Raw genomic sequence first — 26635 nt, forward strand, 5'->3', positions numbered from 1 at the left:
TGAAACAATTATAACTTACCGTTATTACACGAAAAGGCAATATGTGAATACTATAATATATTCAGTTAACATGGTGCGGATTCATGTCTCGCACGATTGGCTGTACATGTAAAACTAAAGGTTATTTTATAAAATTATAAAGAAGAACTATGCGACACCCCTAAGAATCCCTGGAGGTACACTAGTGTACGGCGGCACACAGTTTAATAATCATGTGGGTTTATCGAATCCTCTCTAGTTTTTTGCTCCGCAATGTATGTTGCAAAACAGTCGTAATTGACAGAAAACTTGATACAACTGTGATAATAAATCACAAGAATATATGTCCCGACTGTATCTTTTTTTTTCTGTGATTTTTGTACCTTAAATGAATTGATACTGGACGAAATAGCTGGCCTTGTCCAAGTTAAATAAGGTATTTATTTTTTTTTAACTATGTGGCCCTTAACTTGGTTTAGAAGTATTGTAACTTGTCCCAGCGATGTTAAGTAATTTTTACCGTTGTAATTTCTGTGCTTGAACATGATAATCTTATCTAGTCTAGTAAGTTGTGTCCTTTTAATAACTACAACGTATTATGTTGTACCATTCCAGTGCAGTATTTCGGAAGTTTGTGGTATAAATAAAGTAGCAAATAATACTGACTTTTTCGATAAGGCTTTAAATTTGTGTCTTAGGCAAAGCTTCCAAACTTCTTTTTTGAACAAAGAAGAATATGTGTTGATTTGTACATCAAGAAAATGAAGGTAAATAGTTAACATTTTTTTGCTACTGTTATACGCTATTTTTTACTTTTTAGACAAAAATAATCAAACTATAAATAACAAAAATATTAAGTGACGAAACAAATATTTTACTGTTTTATTTCGAACTAAAGGAGAAAAAGATTGAACAAATAGAACATAGATGTGATTATGAAGATCTGCATCAGACAGTTTTGGAAGAAGTTTATGCACAGTATGATGCACTCTGCCTGGGGGAAAAAAGGCGAACCTATTTGTATAGGGATTACAAGGCTGGGCTTAGGGAGCAGTCAGTTGAAAACAAGGAAAATCTGTGGATCAGCACGCAGCATGACAGAGAAAACATGGTTTGTTTCTTTTAAACTTTTTTGAAATATAAAACGTTTTAAACCAAATTTGTGCTTATGAAATGAGATACCAACAAACAAAACAAAATAAAATAGTACTGGGAGCGAATCTCTATATTGTTATCTTATATTATTATCAAAATAAAGTAAAGCCTCTGATATAAAAGTTTTAGGGACAGACATAGTTCTAAATGAAGTAATTGTTTGTTTGTTTTTTTATTCAGCATTTTTTAAATTTGAATCTAAACGATGCTGTTAATACATACAAAGAATCTATGTTGGTAAGTTATAAATTGTAAGTGCAATACAATTAAGGCTTTTCGAAGATAACTTGTTTTTATTATGTCAATCCTTCATTTTTGGCAGTATATTTGTCAAAATCAAACGTCGTGTTTTATAATTTACTATAGGCTGCTCTAAATTCGCTTGATTTAGTTTTTGATGAAAGTCATAAAAAAGCAATCAAAGTGTCCAAAAAGCAAGTGACTAGCTCGGAGTATTGGGCCAAAGCAAACTACAGAAAACATATGGAGGTGAAATTTAATGCAATGGTCGCCAAAGAAAAGGCGTTTTTTGTGGGACTCTTTGAGGTTAGGCACATTTTTACATTGGCTAAAAGCTATTGTTATATTCACGATAACACTCTATCGTGTAGCCCATTTTCCTTCTACAAATAACACTCTAGCCCATTTTCCTTCTACCAATAATTCAACATTCGTAAGTTACTGTATATGACAATTTTCACTAAATGTTTGCCTTTCCTCAGTTAAAGTCCAAATGGAAGCAATCCTGTCAAATCGACCAGATAAGAACCACTTACCAGGATTTAATGCACAAGGGTGTAAGAATTGTAAAAGTATTTAGTCAGGATTATCAATAAACAATATGTTGAATATTATTGTAGCGCTGTTTTATTCTACAAATGACGATTCCTTTTTTTTTAATTACAAAGATGGCTTCTGCCACCTCGAGTCAACAGTTTGGCAACCTGCACAGCACATCCTCTACTTTAGCGCTTGCCAGCCTTAAATTGGGCAAGAAGGCGGTCAAAGAAAAAGGTCCACTGTTCAAAAAACACCTAAATGACAAAGAAAAGTACAATACTATATTTGAGTTAAAACAGGTAATTGTTATCCAGCCGTTAAAACACACACTAAACCTTCGGACAGAAACGTGTTTTAGTAGCATGTGCGAGGTTATTTGACTGGGTTCAGTATATTTCTCTCGTTTTAACACACGGGTTTAGCAGTAGAGTTTTGTTGTTTAACCTTATGTCTGAAAAAGCCATTTTTCTTCTTTTTAGTCGCTAAAGACGGAAACCGCCAAATTGGACGAATTGATGAAGAAACACTATGAGGGAAATTTGGTAGGAATATATATATTTCGGTTTAACATCATATGTTATTGCTAGGCTGGTTTCAATTGCAGGTGCAAACTTCGCCTATGTTAGTAATTCTTAACCTTTTTCATAAAACATAACCCCAAACTGCTATATTCAAAGTAAATTCTGTAAAAAAACAGCTCCTGCAAATATGTCAATACGGATAGAATGTAACCTATTTAAAATACCAAGCTTTTTAGGCGTTATACTAGTACCAAATAGTTAGTAATCAATTTTGCTAATTAATATTTTAATAAAATATACTATACGCTTTCGTAAAGCACCCAGAGGGCATTGTAGCGTAGCAATATATTACTGTGCACTTCAAGTTTCCCATATTTGTACCACTCCGCTAAAAAAATATTTCACACAATACAAAAATTCCTCCCTTGAAACTTTATAATATCCCTTAGTGGGAATTCTCCCGCTCGGGAACCTCTGGCCTAGGTAATACTGCTTACCAAGCCCAATGAGCTAAGCCAAAGAGATGTGAAAAAATATAAATGGATGTTTTATATTTTTTCAGTTGTTAGCGTCTCACCTGGTTAATATGTGCTGTATTAAGAGTACTCTGTAAAATGCTCCCGTGTAAGCAAGGAAAGACAAGAATGAACTTGCCTGTAGTGTACTTTAAACCATAGTGTTTCCCAACCAGTGGGTCGCGACCGGTTTATTGGTGAGTCGCGAGGCTATTTTAGGTGGGTCGCGAAGCATTTCTAAATGTTACAGTTTTCAATTATTCGAGAAATTATTGCATTATTATTACGTAACATTTATACAACAATATCACTAATACGTAACAATTAGATGTGTTGTGTTGCATTAACTATTTCAGTACGTACACCAGTAGTAAAGATGCAGGTTTTATGTAACTTCACTGTTTGGTTATACCTCATTGTGGGTCGCACAATAAAACTTGTGTTAAATTTGGGTCGCCAACTGAAAAAGGTTGGAAAGCACTGCTTTAAGCTATTACTATAACGCCTTCTTTAATATTAGAGCAAGTTTTATTCACGTTAGCACCATTGCCTGCTCTGCGATAAATGATGTTGTACGAACCATCAGGATGCAATAAGCAACAGGAAATATTTGTTCAACTTTCGTGCAAAAATGTTGTTATTTCGGCAATTGTAGTATGTATGACCGACGACTAAGTTCAAATTTCACTACATGCTGTTTTTCTAGCTATGCCTCACGTAGTCACGTGCATAGATACTTTAGATCGGCGACTTATTTTTTAACAAGCTTTACAAAGATTCTCGCATTATTCTCGTTTATTTGGAAGTTTTTTTTCTGTTGTAGACCATGCTTTCCTTTATCCCGGTTCCCGAGATCCTTTGTTCAAAATCATGTAAAATAGAAAGTGGAAGTTTTTCAACGGTAAAGTACGCCTTTCACAAGGTCCACGGAGAAATGGCACTCAAGTGTCACAATGTTGCGTGTGAAAAAGAAAAGCTCCGAGAATTTCTCCAACCGTAAGCAGAAAATTACTTTTTGTAAACAGAGTCGCTGATTTTTTTAATGATGTAGTGCTCTTGTTAAGAGTAAATTTATAGACCCTTTGTTGTGTACAAATTTGTCAAAATCTCGTAAAGAATTCTATCCCTTCCTCTTCATTGTGTACACTGAAATTGATTTTACTTTTTAGTCTTACTCGAGGCATTGAAATGTTTCACTTGGTACATCACGCAAACGTCGTCCAGGTAATTGGCTATACTTGTTGGGAGGGCGGTATAGGTGTCGCTCTCGAGTACATGGCTGGTGGAAGTCTTAGCCAATTAATCCTCGACAGCAGGGTCAATATTCAAGTGCCAATGAAACTTCGCTTCTGCACGGAGATCGCTTCTGCATTTGCCTTCCTACAGGTATTTTTATCGTTATATAAATATATATATACATAGAGAGAGAGAGAAAGAGAATTAAATCTCAACATGTTTTTTTTTTATTAAATATAACTTGTCTACAAACTTAAAGCCATAGTTAGTTGTATTTGAAACATTGTCTGTTGACTCTCATTCAATCCTTTGTATGTCAGGAATCGAACAATCTGACTGTTGGGAATGTGAATATCCATGATGTGCTCCTGGATCGCGACCTACACTGCAAAGTCACTGCATTTAAATTTAAAAACTTTTCCCAAACTACTTCGACTGATTTGAGTGATGTTTCTCATCTAGGCCGGTTAATACACGCTGTTTTGGTTCGGGATATACCAGAAAAGGGGATAGATTTCTGCGTCAGAAACAAGAAAATCGCGAAGTTAAAGAAGAGCTTGGATGGTGTCGGTCAGGTTGGCGAGAAGTTTAGCGACGCTGAACTCTTTCGTACACTTGATTGTGAGATGCGAAGTTGTCTTTCCAATGAGACGAGCAGCTGGTCGGTGCGGGACACGCTTCAGGAGCGCCTTAACCACTGTTCAGTCCAGGCAATGTACGAGCAGTTGTGGAGCACACATGAGGAATGGAAGGTTGTTCAGCGACCGACTGACCTTGTTCCCTTTGGTGCGATTTAGCCTCTCTTGCTTCATCACGCCGAACTGTTTCGGTGAAATTAGTTGCACGGACAATACCGAAATTGGAATAACATCAATACCCTAATAAAACCAAATTTTTTTACATCAATACCCTAATAAAACCAAAATTGACCAATAATCCCCTAACCCCTTAACCCAGTGAGGAAACTGTTGACCGCCGCCCAAATGTGGGCCGCAGAGTCATTTTTAGTGGGCCGCGAGTTATATTTGAATAGTTTAGTGTTATCATGTAGTTGTGGGCCTCGTAATACCTGTGCAAAGTGCATTTACTGTACTGTATTTTATAAGTTGATGTGGCTAATAATAATTTTTATATTGTTTAACTATGTAAACGCAAAATTCTTCGCGCTTCGCACGTATATATTCTTGTTTTATAGTATGTTTTACATTATGGTTTGGCAATGTTTTCGGCATAAAGGCGCCGTATAACATTTTACGTTTTTTGGTGTTCACAGCCTAGACTTCCTACACAATGAGATGTTAACAAAATATATCTGGTTGTAATTTTCTGTTCAACATTGTAATAGGCTATTCATAGATGATATCTACCAAGAACAATCTTTAGACATAATTAACGCTCACTGTCCCACAGCGTGGTATGGCTTTTAAAGGGAGCGACTTTGCTCCTTGTTGACAATCGACATGATCTGTGTTTTGAAAATCGTAATGATACGAAACCACAGGAATTAAGAATAGGGGAAAAAAATTGTAAACAAAACCAGATAAACAAAATATAAACTTGTGGATCCATATTTTTGTAAAAAAACGGAAACTACTCGCGCACCACCTGAAAAGCCTTCGCGTACCACAGGTTGGGAACTACTGCGCTAAATGATATGCAAATAATTAAAGCATAAACCGCCATATGACGTAATAAAAGGGGGAATTATAATCAGACAAAAATAATCAAGGTATATTATTTTGCTTCGAGTGAGATTTTGAGTGGATACCTGACCAGTTTTTTTGAAGGAGCTTTGCTACAAATTTAGTGCCGAGATAATTAGATTTATCAAATTAATTTGGGCAAAATGTTCACCCTGTGTACCAAAATCAAGTTGGGTCCTTGTAAAAATCAAAACGAACACCTGTTCCGAAAACCCCACGTCTACCTATTGTATGCATGTCAATGCACTTATCACCCCCCTCATGTGCGAGAAATGGGCCTCTTAGAAAAATGTCTAATTCAACATGACGCTCGCCCGTGGTCACAGAAAAATAATAATAATAATAATAAAACAAAATAAATAAATAAAAAATATTTGTTTTGAACGGGATTGCCTGTGTGCGCCCTGCCACAACTTAGAGATAGCATGAAAATAGGTCAAGAAAAACGACACGAGCATTAAAACGCACGTCGGTGCTTGTGCAACTGAAATTCTATCGAATTGAAAACCAAATAGGCTAAAACAACTAGTTTTTGCACAATATTTTACAAACGATAAACTAATCACCTAATTAGGCTATATACACAAATAAGGCTGAAATAAATACATGAACGTAAATACGTTTAAATAAATAAAAAAACATAAATATGCTCAAATAAATACCATATCCTTCCTTGTAATCTCAAGATTACCCCAGATTGAGAACCTTTAATTTAGGCGATTCAGTAATTTAGACGGTTAGGTATTGTTTCTACGGGTCCCACCTTTCGACGGGTTGAGGTTATACAGTCCTAAATATAATTGCTCTATTGCATTATTGTGTCGTTGATATTAACTGTATGGTACTATAGATTATTCCACTTTAGTTGTTGTTTCGCTATAAGTATTATTGTATGTTCCAGTTGTGTAGTGATATTGTAAATCAGGGGTCGGCAATTAATTCCAATTCAAAAGCCGGAACCAATCTCATGCAGGTTTCGGCGGGCTGTAATAAATTTCTGGTTAGACGTGTAGTTTTAAAGCATTTCATTACAACAACTATTAATCAGGGAGGACCTTTAGCGTTTTTTTAAGACGCAGAATTCGTGCGAAGCCCTGTTGGCGAAAACTTTTTAAAATTTAGTCTTAAATATCCATCAACACTTCATCTTTATTATAGCAATATACAAGGGCTATAGTAGGATATGCAGCATGGTTTATTGCGTTTGGTTCAGCTCGAACTTTTTGCTTGATCAGCGGATTTCAAAGTATGGGACGCGAAGGGTAAAATAATTGGGTAGTGCCAGGGGCGCCCGCAGAAAATTTTTCAGGGGGGGGGCAAAATCAAAAAGGGGGGTTCCTGAATTTTCAACTTAGGGAATTCCCCTATTTTTCGTCTGACGTTAATGAATTATGATGTCATAAAAAAGTGACAGTATGACGTCACAGATTGATGATTGCAAAACGTGATAAAAAAAAAACTAATCAGAAACAGCCAAATACGCCGAGCAAAATCGACCACTTGCGTCGTCGACAGCGAAACCACGGTGTGCACTGTGTCACGGTGTGCATCAATCGTTAACTTCAGGCAACAAAAACAAACCAAGACCGTGAAATATGTGTTATTAATTGTTGTAGAATCACACGTCTTTCACCACCTGCAAGGAAAATGCTTAAATAGCATAATTTTGCGTTAACCATCATTACTTAAAAATGGAGACTTTGGTCACCATTATACCTCCTTTTAAGAATCTGCTTCGGTTGAACAAATGTTGATGTTACACCAACATCGGATACCAGCGCAGAGACCGAACAGCGAGGAACATACTGCGTAGGCTATAACTCGACGTTTTTCAGCGAGAAAAAAGGAAATAAGGTTTGACTTGGGTTGTCAATTGTCGAATGCACACTTGCTAATCAGTCAACCTAAACAAATAACGAAAGAGATAAACTATCCAGCGTTTACGGTCGACCTTTTTTTTGGTTTCTCATTAGATTAAGACGCGTGACCCACTTACTTAAAAAGCACGCCGCTTCGAACAGTTTGTTAAACCATGGCAAAAACGATAATATCACTTACAAAAAGAGGGTAAGAACTCCCCCCCCTCCCCCTGGATACGCCACTGTGGGCAATGGATAATGTATAATATATTTAACCTTCATAAGTAATAGGCTACAGATTACATTTATAAATAATACTAAAATCGCTTTTGAAATTCCAGGGGGGGGGGGGCAAGGTCCCCCCCCCTTGCCCCCCGTGCGGGCGCCCATGGGTAGCGCCGAAACGATTGAAATCTTTCCAAACTGTTTGCTTAAATTCAAGTTCGTGCCATCTCAACATAGACTGGATCAGTGTCGGGAACCCAACATCTTTACTTTTCTAGGTGAAAAATGTACTTTTTAGCTTGATATTCGTAAGGTGATTTGATAGTCTTTAGGTAATCGTAGGGCAGTGAATACTTTTTTGTGGAGAGAGAGAGGATATCTAGGTACATGTTGAAAGTTAGTTTGATTAATTTGGTTCAGAGTACTGGCTATAGCCATGAGTGTTTTTATTAAAAATGGCGATTAGAGGACCTTTGTCTGTTCCATTGGTCTCTCGATCATGTTGTGATGACATTCTTAGATTTTGAGGATATTAGTATGCCAACTTTTAAGACCAGAACATCTTAAAGGGGTTGTTTACTGATGGCCAGGGCTGCGGAGGGAGTCGGACTCGAGTAAGACCACATAAAACTATCAGAGTCCCGAGTCTGACGTGCGCATGAGCAGTACCAAAAACTGATATTGCCGTCAATTGCAGTTCGTAATAGCGAAATAGAATATGGTGGATATTTTCGAACCATTTATTGTGAGTGGATGAATTATATGACATCCATGTGAGTGGATTGCTGCATATCCATCGTATTTAGTTACGTAAATTGGCGGAATACAGGCCCTAGAGTCAGAGTCGGACTCGGTGAAATCGCACATTAGACTATTATTATATTTGCAGATATGTTTTTTTAAAAAGAAAAATAATTGATATCATAAAATCGGGTTGCAAATTATAACAGAAATAAAAAAAAATGTTAGCGTTTCATGCTTGTTTCCATGTGTTTTTATTTTATTTCTGAAAATACATTTTCTTGTGCTATTGTTTCTACACCATTAACTGAGTAGTTATGCACTTCAGGAATACTTAGCGCAGTGTTTTTAGATGCAGTCTTGCTCTGTTCCATAGGTCCCATGGGGTGTTCCATAGGTCCTGTGGGGTGGGACCGATGGAACAAAAAGTTACGTTTTTTATATTTAAAAAAAAAACTTAGAAGGATATGTCAGATTTCAATTATTTTTTTCCATGTAGGTACCCATAGCTGTAAGCTTTCCACAGAAAATAACCACAAGTGTTTTTGAGTTGTAATTCGAAAGATATTATCGAAAAAACAATTCCGTTCCATGGGTCCCGCACCTCCCCTACACATTAACTTAACAATTGACTGAAGACGCCCAGATACCAATGCAGTACTGCAAATACATTGTTTATTAAATCATTGTATTCCTAATAAGTCAAAAATATATATGTTTGGTTTAAATTTAAATTTTTGAGGTCAAAAAATATTCGTCTTATATATGATGTCACAGCAACAAAATAAAGCACCAAACGCTTTCGAAACGTCATTTAAAATCTTGTTTCCACTCAAATAATTGTCACTTTTTCAGAAAGTTGGCAGGGATCTGACATTAATTTCCGAATGTAAATCTTACTGATGAAAAAATAATAAAGGTTTTATAGTACTTAACCAAACTTTTTATAATTAGGTAGCAACCTTATAATGCGATGTAGTGGTTTAATGTTATTGGCTTGTTACATCGTTGGGCGAATCGTCAGTTGGGTGAGGATTTTTTTATACCATACTATTCAGAAATAAGGCAACCTTATTCGGTTTCGCAAGTAACTTTCATTTCATCCTTGCGTCTACTGTTCCGCGAGGGGGCGCAACAGGCCGGTGGGTTGCAAATGGCCTTTTTGGTCGATATCCCCTAATTTAGAGAGTGCCACGTTTAATTCAGAGCAGAGATCGCGCGGCGAGACCTGGTGAACAGCAGCAGTCATTCGCTGGGAAACTTGGGCGCAACTCGTGGTGTTCGAAAGGCACTTTTGCGCTTCCTCACCTATCAGGTTGTACATTTCACACGCGTCGCGTTTTCGCAGTTCGGCCACGTCCTCCTTGTTCTGGTGCATTATAAAGCGCATGATCGCTCCGAGAGCAGGCGCTCCGCACCGCGAGTCTCTTTCCACTTCATCTGCTTCTTCTTCATCGCGGACGTAATTGCTAAACTTGAATCCTCCGACCTTGCAGCGGAGGTCCGGATCCACCAATATGTCACCGATGGTGATGTCCCCAATAAGGAGCTCTGGGTTTAGCTGGAGGAAAGTCATCCCCGAAGCGATGTCGGCACAAAAGCGGGCCAGCACAACTCCGTGGATGGTGGAGTTGCTTTCCAGCACTTCTTGTAAAGTGTTTCCTCCCATGTATTCGAGGGCGACACCCAGTGAGGTCTTCCAGCGAGTGAAACCAATGGCTCGGACGACGTTGACATGACGTAGCAAGTGGAACATTTCGATGCCGGTTAAGATACTGTAAAACATGAATGGTGACATGAAAGTGTGGTTTAAAGAGTGTCAGGCGAGTTGATGTGATTAGGTAAGTTAATAATCCTTTGTCCAGCGTTTGATTATGCAATGAACCAACTAAGCAGGATTGATTGTTTTCTTGTTTTTTTATGGTTAACGGTTAATTAAAAAAGCCACCAATTTGAATGTTTTTTAATATTTTGCTGCTATTTGTTTGTTTTTTTGCAAAAAAAGCTGTTCAAAGAAATCGACTAGCCCTATTACCGTTCGTATAGTTCTTCATCTGTTTTCTTGTCTCCCTTTAACGTAAAACATTTCATCGCCATCTCGCCTTGCAATTGATGACGTGCGTACTTGACCATTGAAAATCTTCCGGATTTGCTTATCTCGGAGCACAAAATATCTTGTGCGAGAAAGAATGGAGTCAACATCTAAAAAGTCGAATTTCTAGATGTACATATTTTGCTAAAATTACCTTAAAAATCTCAGAAAAATGCTTTTCTGGTCTAAATCATAAAACACACTTTTGCGACATCAAAGTGTTTTAAACAATTGTTTGGCTTTACAACGCCCTAAGGTTTATATTTCTATCTTACCGAGTTTTCAATTTGTTGTTGTACTTCACTTTGAAGAGTCGAACATCTTTTTAATTGCTGAATATAGATTTAACGTTATTATTCACTGGAAATAATTAATGTTAAAATTTAAGTTCATAGCTTTATACCTTCTTCAAATCAGCAATCCTGCTGTACATTTTTTTAACTCCACTCAATTTTTTTTCGATTATGTCTTTGTCTTTCTTGCTTGGTTGATTGCTAAATTGGCTTTTTGACACCGCGGCGGCAAGCGACGCTCTATGTAGCGCTTTAAAGTCAACGTTAGCAACCAAAATCTAAATAAACCACAGCGAATTTCCTAACTGCTTATTTGACCTTAAAAAATACCTTACCCCGGCATCCATCAGTTCCTGATACTTCTCTTTAATTACACCAATTTGTTTTGTGCGGATTGCTTCAGATTGCGTCTGAAACAAAGGTTATCAAACGTTTAGTTTGTATTAACATTAATATCCCATGCACAAACAAAGGGAATAGAAAAATCGGCTGCCAAATATCCGCCGACAGTATTAATTTAATTATTTTTTACAACCGAAAAATTAAAAGATACCGTACCTCAAAAAGCGAAGAGAAGAACACCCTTTCTGGTGCAACCTTTTTCGTAAAATTTATTTTTAGCGGTTTTCTAAAATCTTCGTTTTCCCAGAGCTTTGATTTCTCAAGAACTTGAGCATTGACACGTTTTATGGCTTTTTCGTGATACTCTTCACACGAAAGTTCGTTTGCTTCCAAATATTCCTTGACAGTAGTAGTATTAAACAACGTGATAAATCAATCAGCATTTAAAGGGGCCATGATAAACTTTTTAACGAATTAAAATGCGGCCATCTAACGATTTTCTGGGAAGACAATATATGTCTATAGCAGGTATGATAAATTACAGAGTTAACCATATGGAGACCGCGTTTTACCGTCATAGGTCTGTAATTAATAACATGCAACGGTTTTATTGCGATTTTTTCTATTCTAGGCTTATCTACATGGTACACCTCGATAGGCTACCTGATTTCAAAAAATTATCATAAAGGTTCGCTAGGTTGGCCAGTACGACGAAGAAAATACCATAATATTTACAAAGGATGTAAAGTATGGTTCTTTTTACATATTAGCCATGTTGATTATACTTTTAGTGACTAACATCCTATGACGGGTTCACATGCGGTCTATGTGAATTCCTTTTTTGTTTCTTTCGTTACTCTGGTGACGGAAATCACATAAATTTACGCTAACTTGTTTTAGGGTTCCATGAAGGCCAAAACAAAACTTCAAAACTAAAATGATTGAAAAAGAAATCTATTTAAATAGAAGCTGATTTCTAGATTGGCGTTTTCAGATATTTTGCATTCTATTGTTACGTATAACGCCCCTTTTCAGATTGATGTGCGGCCGCAAATATAATTAGTCAGTTGAAGCTACTAACAGTACACAAGGGTGGTAGTTCTATGGCTAACAAACCTCGCCGGTTTTAGAATTAAAACAATTGGTCATGATGACTGCTTAACGCTTTACCACAGTATTAAGTAAAGTAAATATTTAGTAAAAATTATCAACTAAAAGAAGAATCACGGCATATTAGTTGTCTCATTGTTCAAGAGCTATTCAGGAGACTAAATTATTCTGCCTTTGGAAACTCAGTGTCAGGTATTTTGATAGTCGTTATTCTTTTTACGGGAAGAGTTAAGCGCCATAAGATATAAAAGAACGACAATTTTAAGGACCGTGTCCTTTAATTCAAAAATATTGTTCATTTTTAAATGCTACTAAAGAGAGCCATGCTGGAACTTTTAAACAATACTCGAAACCGATTGGATGTAAAGGATGACATTAGTGTTACCTAATAGGAAACTATACATGTCACTTTTAAGTTTTGTTTACCAAGTCATTTTAAAATTGCACGTTCATGAAGTTAAATGAAATTATTTTTGAGGCCGATATAAAATAAATATCACGAAAACCTATTTTCTAAATATTTGAAAGAATTGGCACATAACATAACATGGAAGTAGTAGTTTAATAAAAAAAGACTAACCTTCATCGCGGCACGATAGAAATCAACTGCGTCATGGACAAGGTTGTAAATGCGAGCCTAAATGTATAATAATCTTTACAACAGTTTTATATAAGTATATACCTAAACAGCATAAGTATTTGTCGCATAAAACATTTTACCGCTTTAAGTCGTTCATTTTTGAAATCATTGCCAAGATTAAGCCTCCGCTCTTCAAAAAATTTAACGATTGCCTGCTTGTTGTACTGAAAATAAGTGCAGCTGAGTTCCTCCGGAGTTACATTTTCAAGAAACTGCTTCATAAGCAACTCTGCTAACTTTTTGTGTTCGGTAGCAAATACTGCGTCGCTGGGCTGGCTGAGACCTTTATCCTGTTGAGAAAGAAATGTAAAACTAAAATCTGATGTTTGAAACTCGTGAGGGCGAGAGGACGTAAAACAACTTACAATAAAGAATGCATAGTAGGAGGCCATGAGTTCTTTGCGCTTGGCATACAGTTCATCAGCGAGCTGCAACTAAAAATATATGTAAACAAGTTATGTCCCGAAAATTAAATTTTGGCCGATATAATTCAATAATACAATATATTGCAGAAAGGTATACTTTTGATTCAGTTGATTTTGATGTTTCTTAATTCATAGGGTTTGAACAAACAAAAATGAAAGGAACTTATTGCAGCTGTTTAAAGTTGTACAAACGCTCGTAACTTTATCTTTTGAAAAGATATTGTATTGAAACTTTTTTACTGTATAAATCAGGAGTGGGCAACCTTTTCTTAGTAAAGTCTCGGCGTTCCGTACTAAATGCACACAAAAAGAGAAGCACAGAAATTGTAAGGTAATCTGGCCTACAGATTTATAGCTGCAAAGATCTCCATCGAAAAATTATGTTAAAGCACATCTTGTTAATTTCTTGATTGGAGACGTGCTACTTACGTTACAATTGCCACATTGTAAGTACGTTAAAATTGTCCAAGAACTAATATTTCGCACAAATTGCATGTTTGAAAATGTTTGAGAGGATCCATGTCACAAAGAAATCGCTGTATAAAAAATACTTGAGCGAAGTGCCATAAATTTAATTTAATCTAGATCAGCGGTTCCCAAACTTTTCTAAAAATTTTGCCTGGTGGACCCGTTGCAAATATTTGATATAAGACCCCAATTGGTCCGCGGAACCCAGTTTGGGAACCGCTGATCTAGATCAATAGTAGTATTTGTCTTATTCCAAAACTTAAAACAAGTGGCATTATTGACAAATAGTATTTCACTGTTAGCGAGCTTTCGCACATGAGTGCTTTATCACTATCAGGTTAGAGTAGGTACTTACTCTGAGGAACTATATTTGTCAACAGTGCCACTTGTTTTTTTGAAAAGTTTGAAAACGGACGAAATACTTCCGATGTTATTTTAAATTTGAAATCCATTTAGTATTCATGCAAAGCGCGATAAAATACATTGTCATGAGTATATTAGACTATACGTTGGCGAAGCTATTCATTGTTGAGAGGTATATGATATGCGTGGCGACATTGGACTGAGAAAATCCCTAAAAACGCAAACGTCCCAGAAAGTCAATAAGATTAGGCTTAGGTAATGTAGTTAAACTATATAAGGCAATTCCTCGTTCCCAGTTTAAAAAAGAGGCGGCGGGCAGGATGATTTGCATTGGCGGCCGTAGGTGATCCAACCCTGGTATTAATAATTTAACTATAATAAAGGTTTACGAATTACAAATGTTTTCTGCAGTTTAAATTAAACGTTTAGGGTTATACAGTATACACACAAGTAAAAATGTTTATGCAACATCTCACATTTTGAGAAATTTCTTTGGTTGGGTCATCATAGTCTGAAATGACTATATTAAAAATGTATTTGATTGCATGTAAATGTTCCATAAAATCACTATAACCAGACAAATCTTCAGGAACTTGTTTGAAAACCCTTATCAATGGGAACTCAGCAGTTTTTGATTGCAGGTGCTTGTTGGCAAGACTAAAAAGCGTAACCATGGGAAATGCTTCCGTTGAATGCTCCTACATTATATTATAGAAACATTTAACCGTTGATGAATTTGAGTAGTAGGTATCACTTTTTAGATATAACTCGCTATTAGATAAAATCTTTGTGTGTAATAGAAATTAGGAATGCACAAAGATGGTGTTCTAGAAGGAATCTTAATGCAAAAAACAGAAACTTTCTCAAAAAACAAGCTATCTGTACTAATGCTTTATTGGACAAGGGGGAGTCCCGTGTAAGCATCGCTATAGTTGCAATTTTTGCTTGATAAATTCCAATCTTTAAGTGAATATAAATATATCGTTTCAGAAACCGTTATAATGGAATGAAAGAAAATATGTATTGCTGTAACAAAAATACTACAAAATTCACCATTTCTATCATTTTGCGAAAATTCTCAACCAGATCCATTTCCTTTTTAAAATCGTTGGGCTTTGTTTGCAGTTTTACCTGTGAATACGAAGTATAGTTATTCAGAGGTTGTCTATGCACAAAACAAATTCTAAAATGTTTTTTCCGAAAACCTGTCTGCAATCAAAAACAGATTTTATGTCAGCTTTAGTTCTTCCCATCCTTTCTTTTTGCATTTCCAATAGCTTGGTATACCAGTCGTTTTTTTCAACCTCTGGAGGTACGAGGGATGACATGCAATTTTGCATATTAAACTCAGCAATATGACAGATTGATTCAAAACTCGATTTCGATGTTGCAAAAAGCGTTTCCTTCAAAGATTTGTTTGAAAAGTATTATATGCTAATATTTACAATACAAAACCACAAATGTTTAAGAAAACTTTTTTTTGGTATTGTAATTCAATTTTAGCATCATAAAGTAAATTAACAAACTTACATTGCAAAGAACTTCTGCATATTTTGCTCTCTGTTTATAGAGCGTTTTAACTGCATCTGCAAACTGACTTTTCTAAACATAAAAATAATTATTTTATTTTTTTAATACAAAATAAAATTTATAGAATCCCGCTAGAGAAACATAAATTATGGTTAAAACAATTTAAAGAAAGCTCTACACGTTTTGTTCTCAATAAAAAACACTGCAAAGCATTAAATGAGGTTCTACATACTTTTTAGGAAAGTATTTCTTAACAATAATTGATAAAAAATATTAGTAAAATCTGCTTTTCTCTTTAAACCTTTCAACAAGATTTGGCCTACATAGAGGTTAACACCTTTGGTGTGTCACATAACGACCAAACATTACTGAAATATGAAAGCTGAAGAGCACATTAAATAGTACGATACATGTCATAAAAAAGTTCAATATACTACAAGTAATAATACCTGTAACATTGTTTTCATTATATTGGATGTTGGCTGTTGAATGATGTTTGCACATTGCACTGCCCAATCAATAAACATATGTGGGTTGGCTTCATATGAATATAACATTTGATCAACATATGCTAACTCTATGAGGATCTTGGACGAAACCTCATCACGGTAGTACTGAGACAGTTGTGTAATTTTATTACCTAAAATGTAGAAATATTTTTTTTATATTAAACTACTTTTGCCAATAATTAGCTTATTAGTCAAAGATTAAACATAAATCTTTGTTTAACAAATTGTTAAGTGTAAATATTATTCCAACCTGATGATTTATGCAAACTAGGAAGTAGCAGACAACTACATGAAACGAATGCAGTTTCAATGTAATGTAGGTTAGAGCCCCTTTTTCTCAGGTCCTCAAATACAGAGTGCAAATATTGATCAGCAGAAATCAATGCACATTCTTCAATGTTTTTCCAATCATGAACAACAAATATTAAATTCTGAATCAAAGTATACTGTGTTAAGATAGAAAAGGGTAAATCAAACAAGTCCTAACTGGAATAAAATATATTTAGATAAGATATACCAACAATTGTGTTTTTTATCATTAAAAATAAGCAGTGTTAGAAAAGGCAAGTAAAATTTGTTGGCTTAAAATTTACTGAGTGTGGAAAAAGAATAGTTATCACTTTGGGAACAAGGAGTATACATTACATTGAAAAAAATGTTGTTGGCCAATATAAACTTTACATTTATGTTACTGATGTGGGTTTTGCTAGATAAAAAAACATTGTGGGGAAGTAATGTCAAACACTTCTATATTTTAATTTTAAAGTTAAAGAAATATTGCAGCAATAAATAAAGACTGTATATATAAATGAAGAGCTTTGCTTTTTGCCTTGTTTGTTTGGAAATAACATTTGTATATACTTATATATGCTTTTGGCACTACACTGGAACATAAACTCCTGATTTATTTTAATATGATGTAGTTCCATTATTATTCTTAGGTATAACAAAAATTCAGTAACTAATGACATTTTGCTGATAACTTCTCCTTCTAAATCAGAAATGATTGTTGCCAAATATGTGATAATTAGGGTGATTATAGTTTGACCTAAAAAGTAAGAAATTTAAAAATTTTGACAAATTTTAACCTGAAAATAATTTATTTTAACAAAATTTTGACCTCATAGAAATACATTAAATTAAATAACCAATTGTTTTTTGAAATACTGCATTATAGTGTCTTGGCATCGTCCACAACAAGTTTTAGGTGTTTCTACCAGTCGACAATCAAGTTATTTTTTCGGATAAAGCAAAACTCATGTAAATACTTAGTTGATGTTTTTGCATTTCAAAATGACAAACAACTATAAAAATGCCAAATTAGAAAAATGTGGTGTTAACGGTTGAAATGCAACGTAATTGCAGAGAATATTTGCAGAAAATAATTGCCCAAAATTACCAAAGGTTAAGTTATCGAAATAGAAAATGGGATAATTGCAAATCACAAGCGAAAAAAGACAGCAAATTCTGTTCAATACATTTATCCAAAACAGTGAGGCCTCGGAGGTTAATTCTGTTCATGTATACTGTATATTGTCGTTGAATATAGGCTAAATCAGTGGTTCTTATAAGTTTTTTTTATATTCCTCCCTTAAAAACTCAAAAAATTTACATAACATTGAGGAGAAAAGCAGGTCAGTTTTGCCTAAAGATCTCCGCGTATGCAAATGTCAGATGTTCCTCTTTTTTGGTCAAAATATCTGTAATGGCATTAAAACCACATTCAACTAATTATGTAGTCGGACATAAAAAAGTGTTTGCTCTGCAACCGTTAATTTGGCATACTTAGCACAAACTTGTGGATCCAACCACATTGGCTTTTTTTAACGAGTGAATTGGTAAAAGTCGCCCTCGAGTATTTGCTTTGATATTTTGCAGAACGTAAAATATATACTGGACCTACACTGAACTATTCCTTTAGCACTACTAAGACTAAGTCTACCAAATATTCAACTCAACCTTATTGTCCAGGTAACCAGGATATGACTGTAATTATTGGCAAAACTGTGATTCGGTACTGAACAGTTTTGATAAATTTTCTGCTTTTCTAAATAGCTAAATTTGAAAAAAAAAAAAATGTTTTCGTTTAACTTTAAAAGATCAGCTAGCAGTATTTTTTCTCAAATTATACCAGTAGCTGCAGCTACAAGAAGTTGGAGCTGGGCAACATTACGTTTCATTCTTTCTCAAAAAAAAAAAAAAAAAAGCTGTTCAAAAAGCTGACTAGAGTTTTTTTAATTTTGTAAACGATTTATGTGCATTTTTATTCGATTCTGACTTTAAATAATTTTGACAAATTTTGACCTAACAGGTAAATTTTGTCATATATATGTATATGTTTTCGCCTTTAGTTGCAATTTGCCTTGAAGAAGATTGCCCGAATAGGTGGTCGCAACGTTGGCACTTTAATATTTTTTTGCCAGAAGATCAATTGTACCATTAAAACAATGCCTGGCAGCAACAGCATATTGAAGACATAAAAATATTGGTCATACTTATAGTTTAAATTTAATCTCCACAAGAAAACCCTTAACAGATTGACATGTCTAGATTTTTCGAGAGGCATTAAAATATAAAATATTTTGAATAGAATTGCTAATTGCTTTGATTGGAAACCACTTCCACTGTTGTAGAACAGGGTAAAATTCCTAAATAGTTTTAAACCTTTTGTTATGGGTATTATTTCATGCTAGACAACAATTTTTATGTACAAAATAGTAGTTCTTAACCAGTGGACCACACAAAAGCTTTTCAGGTAATATTCTCTCTTAGTCATTAAATTGACCCACTCAATCTAACAACTGTGTTGAATTTAGGAAACAAGATTTAGTTTTGGGTTTATAAAACATAATCTCAAGCTAGTTTTTCATAAAACTAGTTAGCATGCAGCGACAAGAAAAAAACACAAGGTGACATGCAGGGATAAACAGTTAAGAACCACTGTTCTATATACTGGATATAGTAATAAATTTGCTGCTTTTATTAGACGTTTTCAAAATATATTTTTTTATTATTCATTTACCGAATATGTGTTTTCACATTTGTTTACACATGGTCTGATTTGTCAATTTAAAATAATTTAACCTATGATGTTGTTATGACTTCTAATGTGTATAAATTAGTTTTTAAAAATTACAGAAAATTTAAAATCACATTGGTGTTGAATAATTACCTGGAAAACAGTTTCAACTTCAGCAAATTCTACTACTTCCTCTCCATATTTAACAAATAACTGAAAAAATAAAAAAGTATTTCTTTATTAGGCTATTTAAATATTTATCAAGTTACTGGCAAACTAATTTTCACCTTTAAATGTTCCAGATCTTTTTCAGTGATTTTACCTTTAACATTAAAAAATATCACAGAACTGAGCATAGCACCAAGGTTGAAAGCAGTAGAAGAAACCTCATCTTGTGACAATGTTTGTGAATGTAGCAGAAACAATGCTACTTTCTTAAAAAATTAATTTATCTTTTACATATTTCGGCAAACATATACTACCTTTAATATATTATAGTAGAGCATAACACAGCCTTTACACCAAGGGGATCAATGAGTTACCTATGGTCATATTTATAGGCTGATTGGTCCCAAATATTTATGCAATACACAAACCCAACCAAATAGCACAAAGCTCCTCAAAATAGTTCATTTTTTCTCAAGAAAATGGGGAAAGTTTTAATTTAAACGAACCACAAAACTACAAATATATAAGATAAGGGGAGTTCCTAAATATTAAAGATTTACATAAAGTGCTAAATTAAATAAATGTCATGTTAGAAAAACACACTATATTTGATTTGTCGCTTTCTTAATGACATGAAAGATTTACACCACTATTTAGCTTAAGAATGCATAAATTTACCACATGGAAGTTCCTTAGTTCGGCTAAAAAATATATCAAAACAAAATTTGTTCGAGAGGGCAAGTTGTTGTGCTTGCTGGTTCTTCCCTATTGAGCCACAGAAAACAATTAAAATTTATCATGTGACAAAGCACAAAGGCGCCATGAAATGTATGAGTCACAATTAGGTTTACAAAATTTATTATAGAAGGTGCCATGTTTTTTTTACAAAAATAATAACACCCTAAAAAAAATTAAGGTTTGCCTAAATGTTTGGGGAGTACTTATCTATATTACGCAATTACTGACCCAGAAGAAATGTTTATTCATGTTGTATAAAAGTGATTTTTTTTAATTTGCGATGGGACTGATCACACAATGAATGAGTTGCATTGAAAAATAAATAAAATTAAATGTCATTAGTCGGAAACCTCTAATTTATAAGAAACAGACAATGTGTTAAAATCAAGACAAAACAACTAAATAACATTTCCTTTTTTTAAACTAAAAATATATAGTCACTTGGGGTAAAAAAATTTTTTGCTAAAGTTGGGGTAAAAAAAAAACAATGTCATCACACCTAAAGTATATATAATTCTTTTTTTAATTTCTGTTTTAGGTAAAAAATACATTCTTGGCCTAACCAATACGCCCTCAACCATTTTAATTTTTTTTTCTCCGAGTAAAGTTATGCTAGTTTAAACAATAGTTGTTAAATTCGTATCTTAAAAAGGTTTGTAAGACCATTAGAAACGTTTGTGTAATTCCTATACAACCAAGTTTGTGGCAATGGCCTTTATTCTGTGTTGTGTCATAACATTGATCTATTAAACAAAAAATACCTTACATTCCTAGCTGTTTAAGTTTTTTAGATATTTTTTTTACCCTGATCGATTCTATGGGAACGGGGTAAAAAAAAACAGTGTTTTTTATTACCCCAATATAATTTTTTTTTTACCCCACAATTTTATTTTGTAATTTTTTGGTTTAAAAAGTGAACTAAATATGCCTAGCCAATATGTACCAATACCAAAGCTACATAATGAGGCTTATTTATAGACCATGAGCTAAAAACACGAAGGTAGACAACTAACAGACATGTACTTTGGGTAAAATAACCAAACTTTTTAGTTTTATTCAGAAAATTTAAAGCTATATACCAAAATGAATGAATACCAGGTAACATTAGTGCCAAAAGAAAGTGAAACATTTGAAGAAATTAATCAGTCATGAATAGGGACTTAAAATTTTATTCTGATTCTGATACCGATGTACCCAATATTTTCAACTAAGTGTATCGCGATCCAAATCAATACGACATGAAGGCATTATTATGCTCAAACAGGCAAAATAGATTAAATTGAAACTTCTAGGGTTATTCTCTTCAGGTTAATTTATCAAAATTTGCCTTAACAGTAGGAAAGTAATTATCTTGAGATGTTAGACTTCTATAAATTTACCTTAGTAGAAAAAGTAGAAAATTTATTTTTAGTAAACATAACAATTGGCCCAGGACCTAAACAAGTGCTGATCACAGAAATAGACTTGAGCAATTATTTTAGGCTTGTCCCATAACATAGGGGAAAGATATGAATGTTTTTGTAATGATGAGGATGAAATAAAGGCAACTTAGCAATTTTCTTCATAAAAAATAAGAAAAAGTTAATAATTCCAGGTTGTCCCTGGACTGGCCCACAAATCTAAAAACTCATGTTGTTGAGGGAATTTACTTCTTCTGGGACCTAGAAATACCACTGATGACCAGTGCGAACTGTTGAAAGGCACAGTTTTAATTTACCAGGGAGAAATTAGTTGCTAAAAATATTTTAAACAGGTGCAAATTTGGGTACCATAATGTAATCATAAAATATGTTATTTTTTTACTCAAATTCTCTTTCCATTAAAGGTATTCATGAAATTTGTGTGTTGTTGTGGCTTTGAAAGAGCATTTTTAGTCTATTTACTTAAATAAAGTCAAACCTGCTTCTATAAATCATTATAAATGGTCCTAGTGTACACTTGTTTTTTTTTACCCCGGCATTGTTTTTTTTTTGTCCTTTCATCAGGGTAAAAAACAACAACAGATTTTGTAAAATTTTTTTTGATTTTATAATAAAATTAAAAATCCTTTATGTGGTTGGAAAGGTAGACCCATAAGCTCAATAAGAATGAAAAATTACACTTCTGTTGCGAAAAACAAAAATTAGGCAGACAAGTTAGCTAAAATTGTTTTTTTTTATCCCGCTTGACTAGGGTTGTAAAGGGGTGGAAAGTTTCCGGGAATTTTGGAAACTTTCCGGGAATTTTGAAGGACCCGGGAATAATGGAAATATTGGGAATTTTTAAATTTGGCATTTATTATGTTTAAAACATTTGTTAAATATTTTACTAACCAGAAAAAAATATTAAAAACCTATCTTGAGCATTTTTAGACGAGCAGGAGGAGATGCTAACCGGCAGCAACTAGTACAGGGGTCGGCAACCTTTTTGTGGTCGCGGGCCAAAACCAAACTAGAAAGGTCTCTGGGGCCGCGCAATAAGTTAACTAAGAATTGTGTTATTAAAATGTTAGAACAACTGTAAATCAGGCGGGTATCGTTTGTTTGCACTTAAAGATGTGTTTAATTACATTTAAGGAGGCAGTAAAGTGTTCGCGCAAAGCGCTAAAAAAGCGTTTGTTTGGTTAAAATTCGAGTCCACACGTCGTCATCCATACTACTAATGAAAAGTATAATGAAACTAATTTGAAGAAACGCGATAACTTTATTGGTTAGTCTAATTCAATATTTGCTAAGTTTTCAAAAGTCTGGGCCTGGCGAGCCAAGTGAGCACATTTTTTTTGGTATACCGTTATTTCTTTTAAATTTCTTTCCAGTTTTTATTATGCTGCTGAAAATAATAAAATGTTTAAAAAAAGACAAAAAAATTTAAATACGTTTTCTGTTTGTCCGGGACGCACTTGTCAGCTTTCCACGCCGCAACGGTAAAGAAGCACTAATCTTTTGAAAAGACATTACAAAACGTAAACCAACCGGATGTATGAAGATCATTCGCGCTTAGCGGGAAAATTTTTCGAACTTACGTAGTTAAAATAGTCAAAAAGTATGTGAAATGGACTCGTGTCTATTTTGTCAAATAGGCGGCGGGCCGGATGAATTACTTTGACGGGCCGTAGGTTACCGACCCCTGAACTAGTACAACGACTTTGTAACTCACAAAACAACAAATTTTAAAGATTTAGCTACCGTAAGCTGGGGATATTTTGGCCCAGACCGGTCAGTGTTGTTTTCACAGTATAAGGCCATTATTTCCTGTTTCAATATCAAACTAAGATTGTTTTAAAAGTTTCCGAAAATTTCCCAAAATTCCCGTTAATTCCCAAAATTTCCATGGAAAGTTTCCGCTGTGAAAATTCCCGGGAATTTTGCAACCCTACGCTTGACTATATAAATATTAGTAAAACCTTTGCGTCATCCACACAACTCATTATTGGATTCTTGGTGATGGTAAGGCCTTTAATATCTTTGGCAAGTGAGATGAAAGAGTCAGGTGGCAACACCAATTCAATTGCTCCATCAACACATTGCTGAAACAAAAATTGTAAAATATTTTTTATTCTTTCAGTGCAGTGTAAACTAAAATATTAGATAAACCATAATGCATTGGTGGGTGGAATCAATATGTAAGTATCTCAATTATAAATAATCTAAGAAACAATTGAGGTCACTTAAGAGGAGGAAAGATTACAAATGCCATAATATTGTATTTTTAATTGGTAATTTTAGTAAAAAGTATTTTGATCTAGAGTTTAGACTGTGATCTAATTATTTTCACCCTAATGCAAAGTATTTTATTGGGTGTAATCTGAGTGATTTATTAAAAGATGTACATAATTAAATTCTGTTTTCTTTTTCAACATACCATAAAAAATGAATAAATATTGCAAAATTTCAATTTATTTAATAAAATTCCCCAAATCCCCAATCAGTTCACTACAAAACAAAAAAACAGGCATTTTTTAATTTTTTTGTAAAAAATAATCACAAAAACTCTTTATGAAGTTTGCTATTCTATTTAGCAATTTTTATGAGCTTGGTAGTTAAGCGTTTTAGCCAGCCAATTTCCACAGCCCTTAAATGCCCCTAGTTCAAAATACAACTAAAATGAAGGAGCTTACTGCTTATCCTGCTATCAGCATAGTTTTTATACCTTGGAATCCACTAAAAGTTTAAGGTATAGATTCAACAGTGCATAAAAGACAAGTTTTTCCTCCATCGCTGTTCCACAAACAAAAAGTGTGAAAGGTTTAGCATGCTTGGGAATCTTGGAAAAAATGTTTGCAACCTCACTTCCAATATCAGCAAAAAATTCACTTGATTGGTCCGTTTTCTTCAGTATAACTTGTAAACCTGAAAACATTGAAAGGCTACAACTGGATGAAATTAAAACCTTTGGAGCAATGCTACTTCTGCTCCGAATTAGCTGCATGGAAAATCATTTGACCCGGTACCAACATATGTCAATATCCTGTAGCCAAGTGAGTAATATGAAAGAAACAATTCATAATGCAGAAATTGATATAACAAGTAATAGTTTGTAAACTCATTGTGGCACTCCAAAACATATTAAAAAATTAAAATCTTTACAATGTTAGTTAATTTGTTATTACTTATTCAGTTAAAGCAACATTAGTTATATACATGAAATTTCCTAATATTTTATAGATGACACTGTTGAACCCTAAATTGCATAAAGGAATTAAAAAAAGTTTAGCACAACCGTGTTTCATTGAGTCAAAGTAGAAAATTGTGTCAAAACGAATACAGATATATATCAAAACTTGTAGTTTCTATTAAAAAAATAACTTAGAATTTTTTATTTTAATATTCATTCTTACTGTCAAATTCCTTCACCATCGATAGTGGTTTATTTCCAGACATACTACCGGTACAGCAAATTCTAATCTTTAAATATGAGATGCTGATGGTTGGCCTCCATTACTGTTAAACAAAACACTTAATGTTAATTTAAACTAGTGCGTTTGGAGTAGATCTGGGCTACTTTTTCTGGAGTAGGACTCTAGTAAGACTAATTAATTTGGGAGTCTGACATTTGTAGTAGATTGAATAGGTGAGTTATATGACACCTAAATGACTGCATTGCTTTTTTATCTAGCCTACTTTATTAAAGTAAATGGGTGGAATACTGGGCTGTGGCCCCAGCCGGCATTTCATGGCACTTTTTAATGAAATCTTAGATGTGCGATAAAGATGTCCAATAATATCGGTACTTTGTCTGATACTTTGGGTGTTGATTCAATAGACTACCAAATTAATTTAGAAATTTTAGCCATGATTTGTATGAAGCAGTGAATTCAACCTTTAAAGGTACATTTATCAAAAATAGAAGGTTAACAACTGGTAGAAACTAAACTGGATTTCGTTTAACCTTGTTTTTTGAGATGGATTCGAATTTGAGTCATTTTAAAGCCTGTGCGCTGCCCTGACTTTATACAATAATAGCCGCCGAAGATTTTTGCCAAAATTCTTTCATATATATATATATATTTTTTTGAAACAATATATACGGATCTGTTCATAAGTTTAATGGGATGGGGGAAACCAGGCGAAACCTTGGAATGCGAGTTTATGAACACCAACAAAGCGAAACGTCCGAGGTGTGTCAACACCTTCAGGCTAACAACAACCTTTAAAAACCTGGAAGTGCTTGGAACAGCAAGGGACCGCTATCAACTAATGTTACTGGAACCAATTTGCATTCAACGCTATAAACCGGAATTAAACTTTGATTCTAAGTTGGTTCCTCTGTATTTGTTTAATACCTAATTAACTTATTGTCTATTTTTGATGTGACGTACTGTCCTACTATTGTTTCTTTGCTTGTAAATATATTGTATGTAGTTGCAAAAAAAAAATATATATAAAAAATTATTTCGCCGAAATGACAATGGTCTCTGCATCTGTTTCGTCAGACGCATACTCGCAGGTGGCCAGATTGGAAACTTTGGATATTACGCGGGGGAGATGTTTTGAAGCTGAAAAAATGCGCGGCTGAAAATAAAATTTCGACTTGAACTTGCGCGGCTGAAAATAAACCATCAGGCTACCGAAAGTTGTAAATTTCGAATTTATATTAAACTTACAGCGTTCATAGAATACTTGAATCACTGCGCAATTTTTGGTTGGTGTGCGGGCGCAGTGCGCAGGTAAATATTTAAAAAGTTTGATAGTGTAGCATTTAATATGCAATATTACTCCATATTGCCTAATTTGACGTCACTATAC

The 26635-nt window shown here is 34.2% G+C and overlaps 3 protein-coding genes across 5 annotated transcripts in view; 1 reads left to right on the top strand and 2 right to left on the bottom strand.

Annotated features, from left to right (window-relative positions):
- The window catches only part of LOC146148456 (uncharacterized), a 46922-nt gene extending 41409 nt beyond the window's left edge, over positions 1-5513 (top strand). For both annotated transcript variants that reach the window (XM_083386347.1, XM_083386348.1), the window contains 10 exons: positions 678-746; positions 878-1090; positions 1315-1371; positions 1501-1680; positions 1857-1931; positions 2043-2213; positions 2394-2456; positions 3774-3946; positions 4120-4336; positions 4507-5513. In XM_083386347.1, coding sequence (XP_083242473.1) covers positions 678-746; positions 878-1090; positions 1315-1371; positions 1501-1680; positions 1857-1931; positions 2043-2213; positions 2394-2456; positions 3774-3946; positions 4120-4336; positions 4507-4983 — 1695 coding nt within the window. In that variant the 3' untranslated portion in view covers positions 4984-5513. The remainder of the gene's footprint in view (positions 1-677; positions 747-877; positions 1091-1314; positions 1372-1500; positions 1681-1856; positions 1932-2042; positions 2214-2393; positions 2457-3773; positions 3947-4119; positions 4337-4506) is intronic.
- A 3791-nt stretch (positions 5514-9304) lies between these two features.
- LOC146148458 (uncharacterized) lies at positions 9305-15903 on the bottom strand. The gene is made up of 12 exons (XM_083387761.1): positions 15653-15903; positions 15501-15578; positions 14924-15145; positions 13557-13625; positions 13272-13481; positions 13132-13188; positions 11658-11840; positions 11435-11509; positions 11210-11377; positions 11082-11138; positions 10750-10916; positions 9305-10489 (listed from the first exon to the last, which is right to left on the bottom strand). Exons 1-12 carry the CDS (start codon positions 15785-15787, stop codon positions 9826-9828), a joined length of 2085 nt encoding a protein of 694 aa, XP_083243887.1. The 5' UTR covers positions 15788-15903; the 3' UTR covers positions 9305-9825.
- On the bottom strand, positions 15844-25611 carry LOC146148459 (atlastin-1-like). 2 transcript variants are annotated; one of them, XM_083387763.1, is made up of 9 exons: positions 25228-25611; positions 24680-24739; positions 24540-24607; positions 23794-23916; positions 19793-19939; positions 19659-19718; positions 16737-16917; positions 16427-16617; positions 15844-16049 (listed from the first exon to the last, which is right to left on the bottom strand). In XM_083387763.1, exons 1-9 carry the CDS (start codon positions 25268-25270, stop codon positions 15912-15914), a joined length of 1011 nt encoding a protein of 336 aa, XP_083243889.1. In that variant the 5' UTR covers positions 25271-25611; the 3' UTR covers positions 15844-15911. The 2 variants fall into 2 exon arrangements, with proteins under 2 accessions (XP_083243889.1, XP_083243888.1); XM_083387762.1 differs by having other exon boundaries at positions 24540-24739.
- Positions 25612-26635: the final 1024 nt, after the last annotated feature.

The sequence above is a fragment of the Ascidiella aspersa genome, chromosome 4 (genome assembly GCF_963924565.1).
Source record: "Ascidiella aspersa chromosome 4, kaAscAspe10.2, whole genome shotgun sequence".
Lineage (NCBI taxonomy): Eukaryota > Metazoa > Chordata > Ascidiacea > Phlebobranchia > Ascidiidae > Ascidiella > Ascidiella aspersa.

Excerpts from the sequence above, each read along its gene's own strand:
- LOC146148458 (XM_083387761.1), bottom strand. The coding sequence starts at position 15,787 with ATGCAAAATTGCATGTCATCCCTCGTACCTCCAGAGGTTGAAAAAAAC. Across the intron at positions 15,579-15,652 it reads CTGTTTTTGATTGCAGACAG|GTAAAACTGCAAACAAAGCC; the intron begins GTTTTCGGAAAA and ends TCGTATTCACAG. Across the intron at positions 10,917-11,081 it reads AACAACAAATTGAAAACTCG|ATGTTGACTCCATTCTTTCT; the intron begins GTAAGATAGAAA and ends TCGACTTTTTAG.
- LOC146148459 (XM_083387762.1), bottom strand. The coding sequence starts at position 25,270 with ATGTCTGGAAATAAACCACTATCGATGGTGAAGGAATTTGACA. Across the intron at positions 23,917-24,539 it reads AACTTTTAGTGGATTCCAAG|CAATGTGTTGATGGAGCAAT; the intron begins GTATAAAAACTA and ends TTTTTGTTTCAG. Across the intron at positions 16,618-16,736 it reads TAGTTTGCATAAATCATCAG|GTAATAAAATTACACAACTG; the intron begins GTTGGAATAATA and ends TCTACATTTTAG.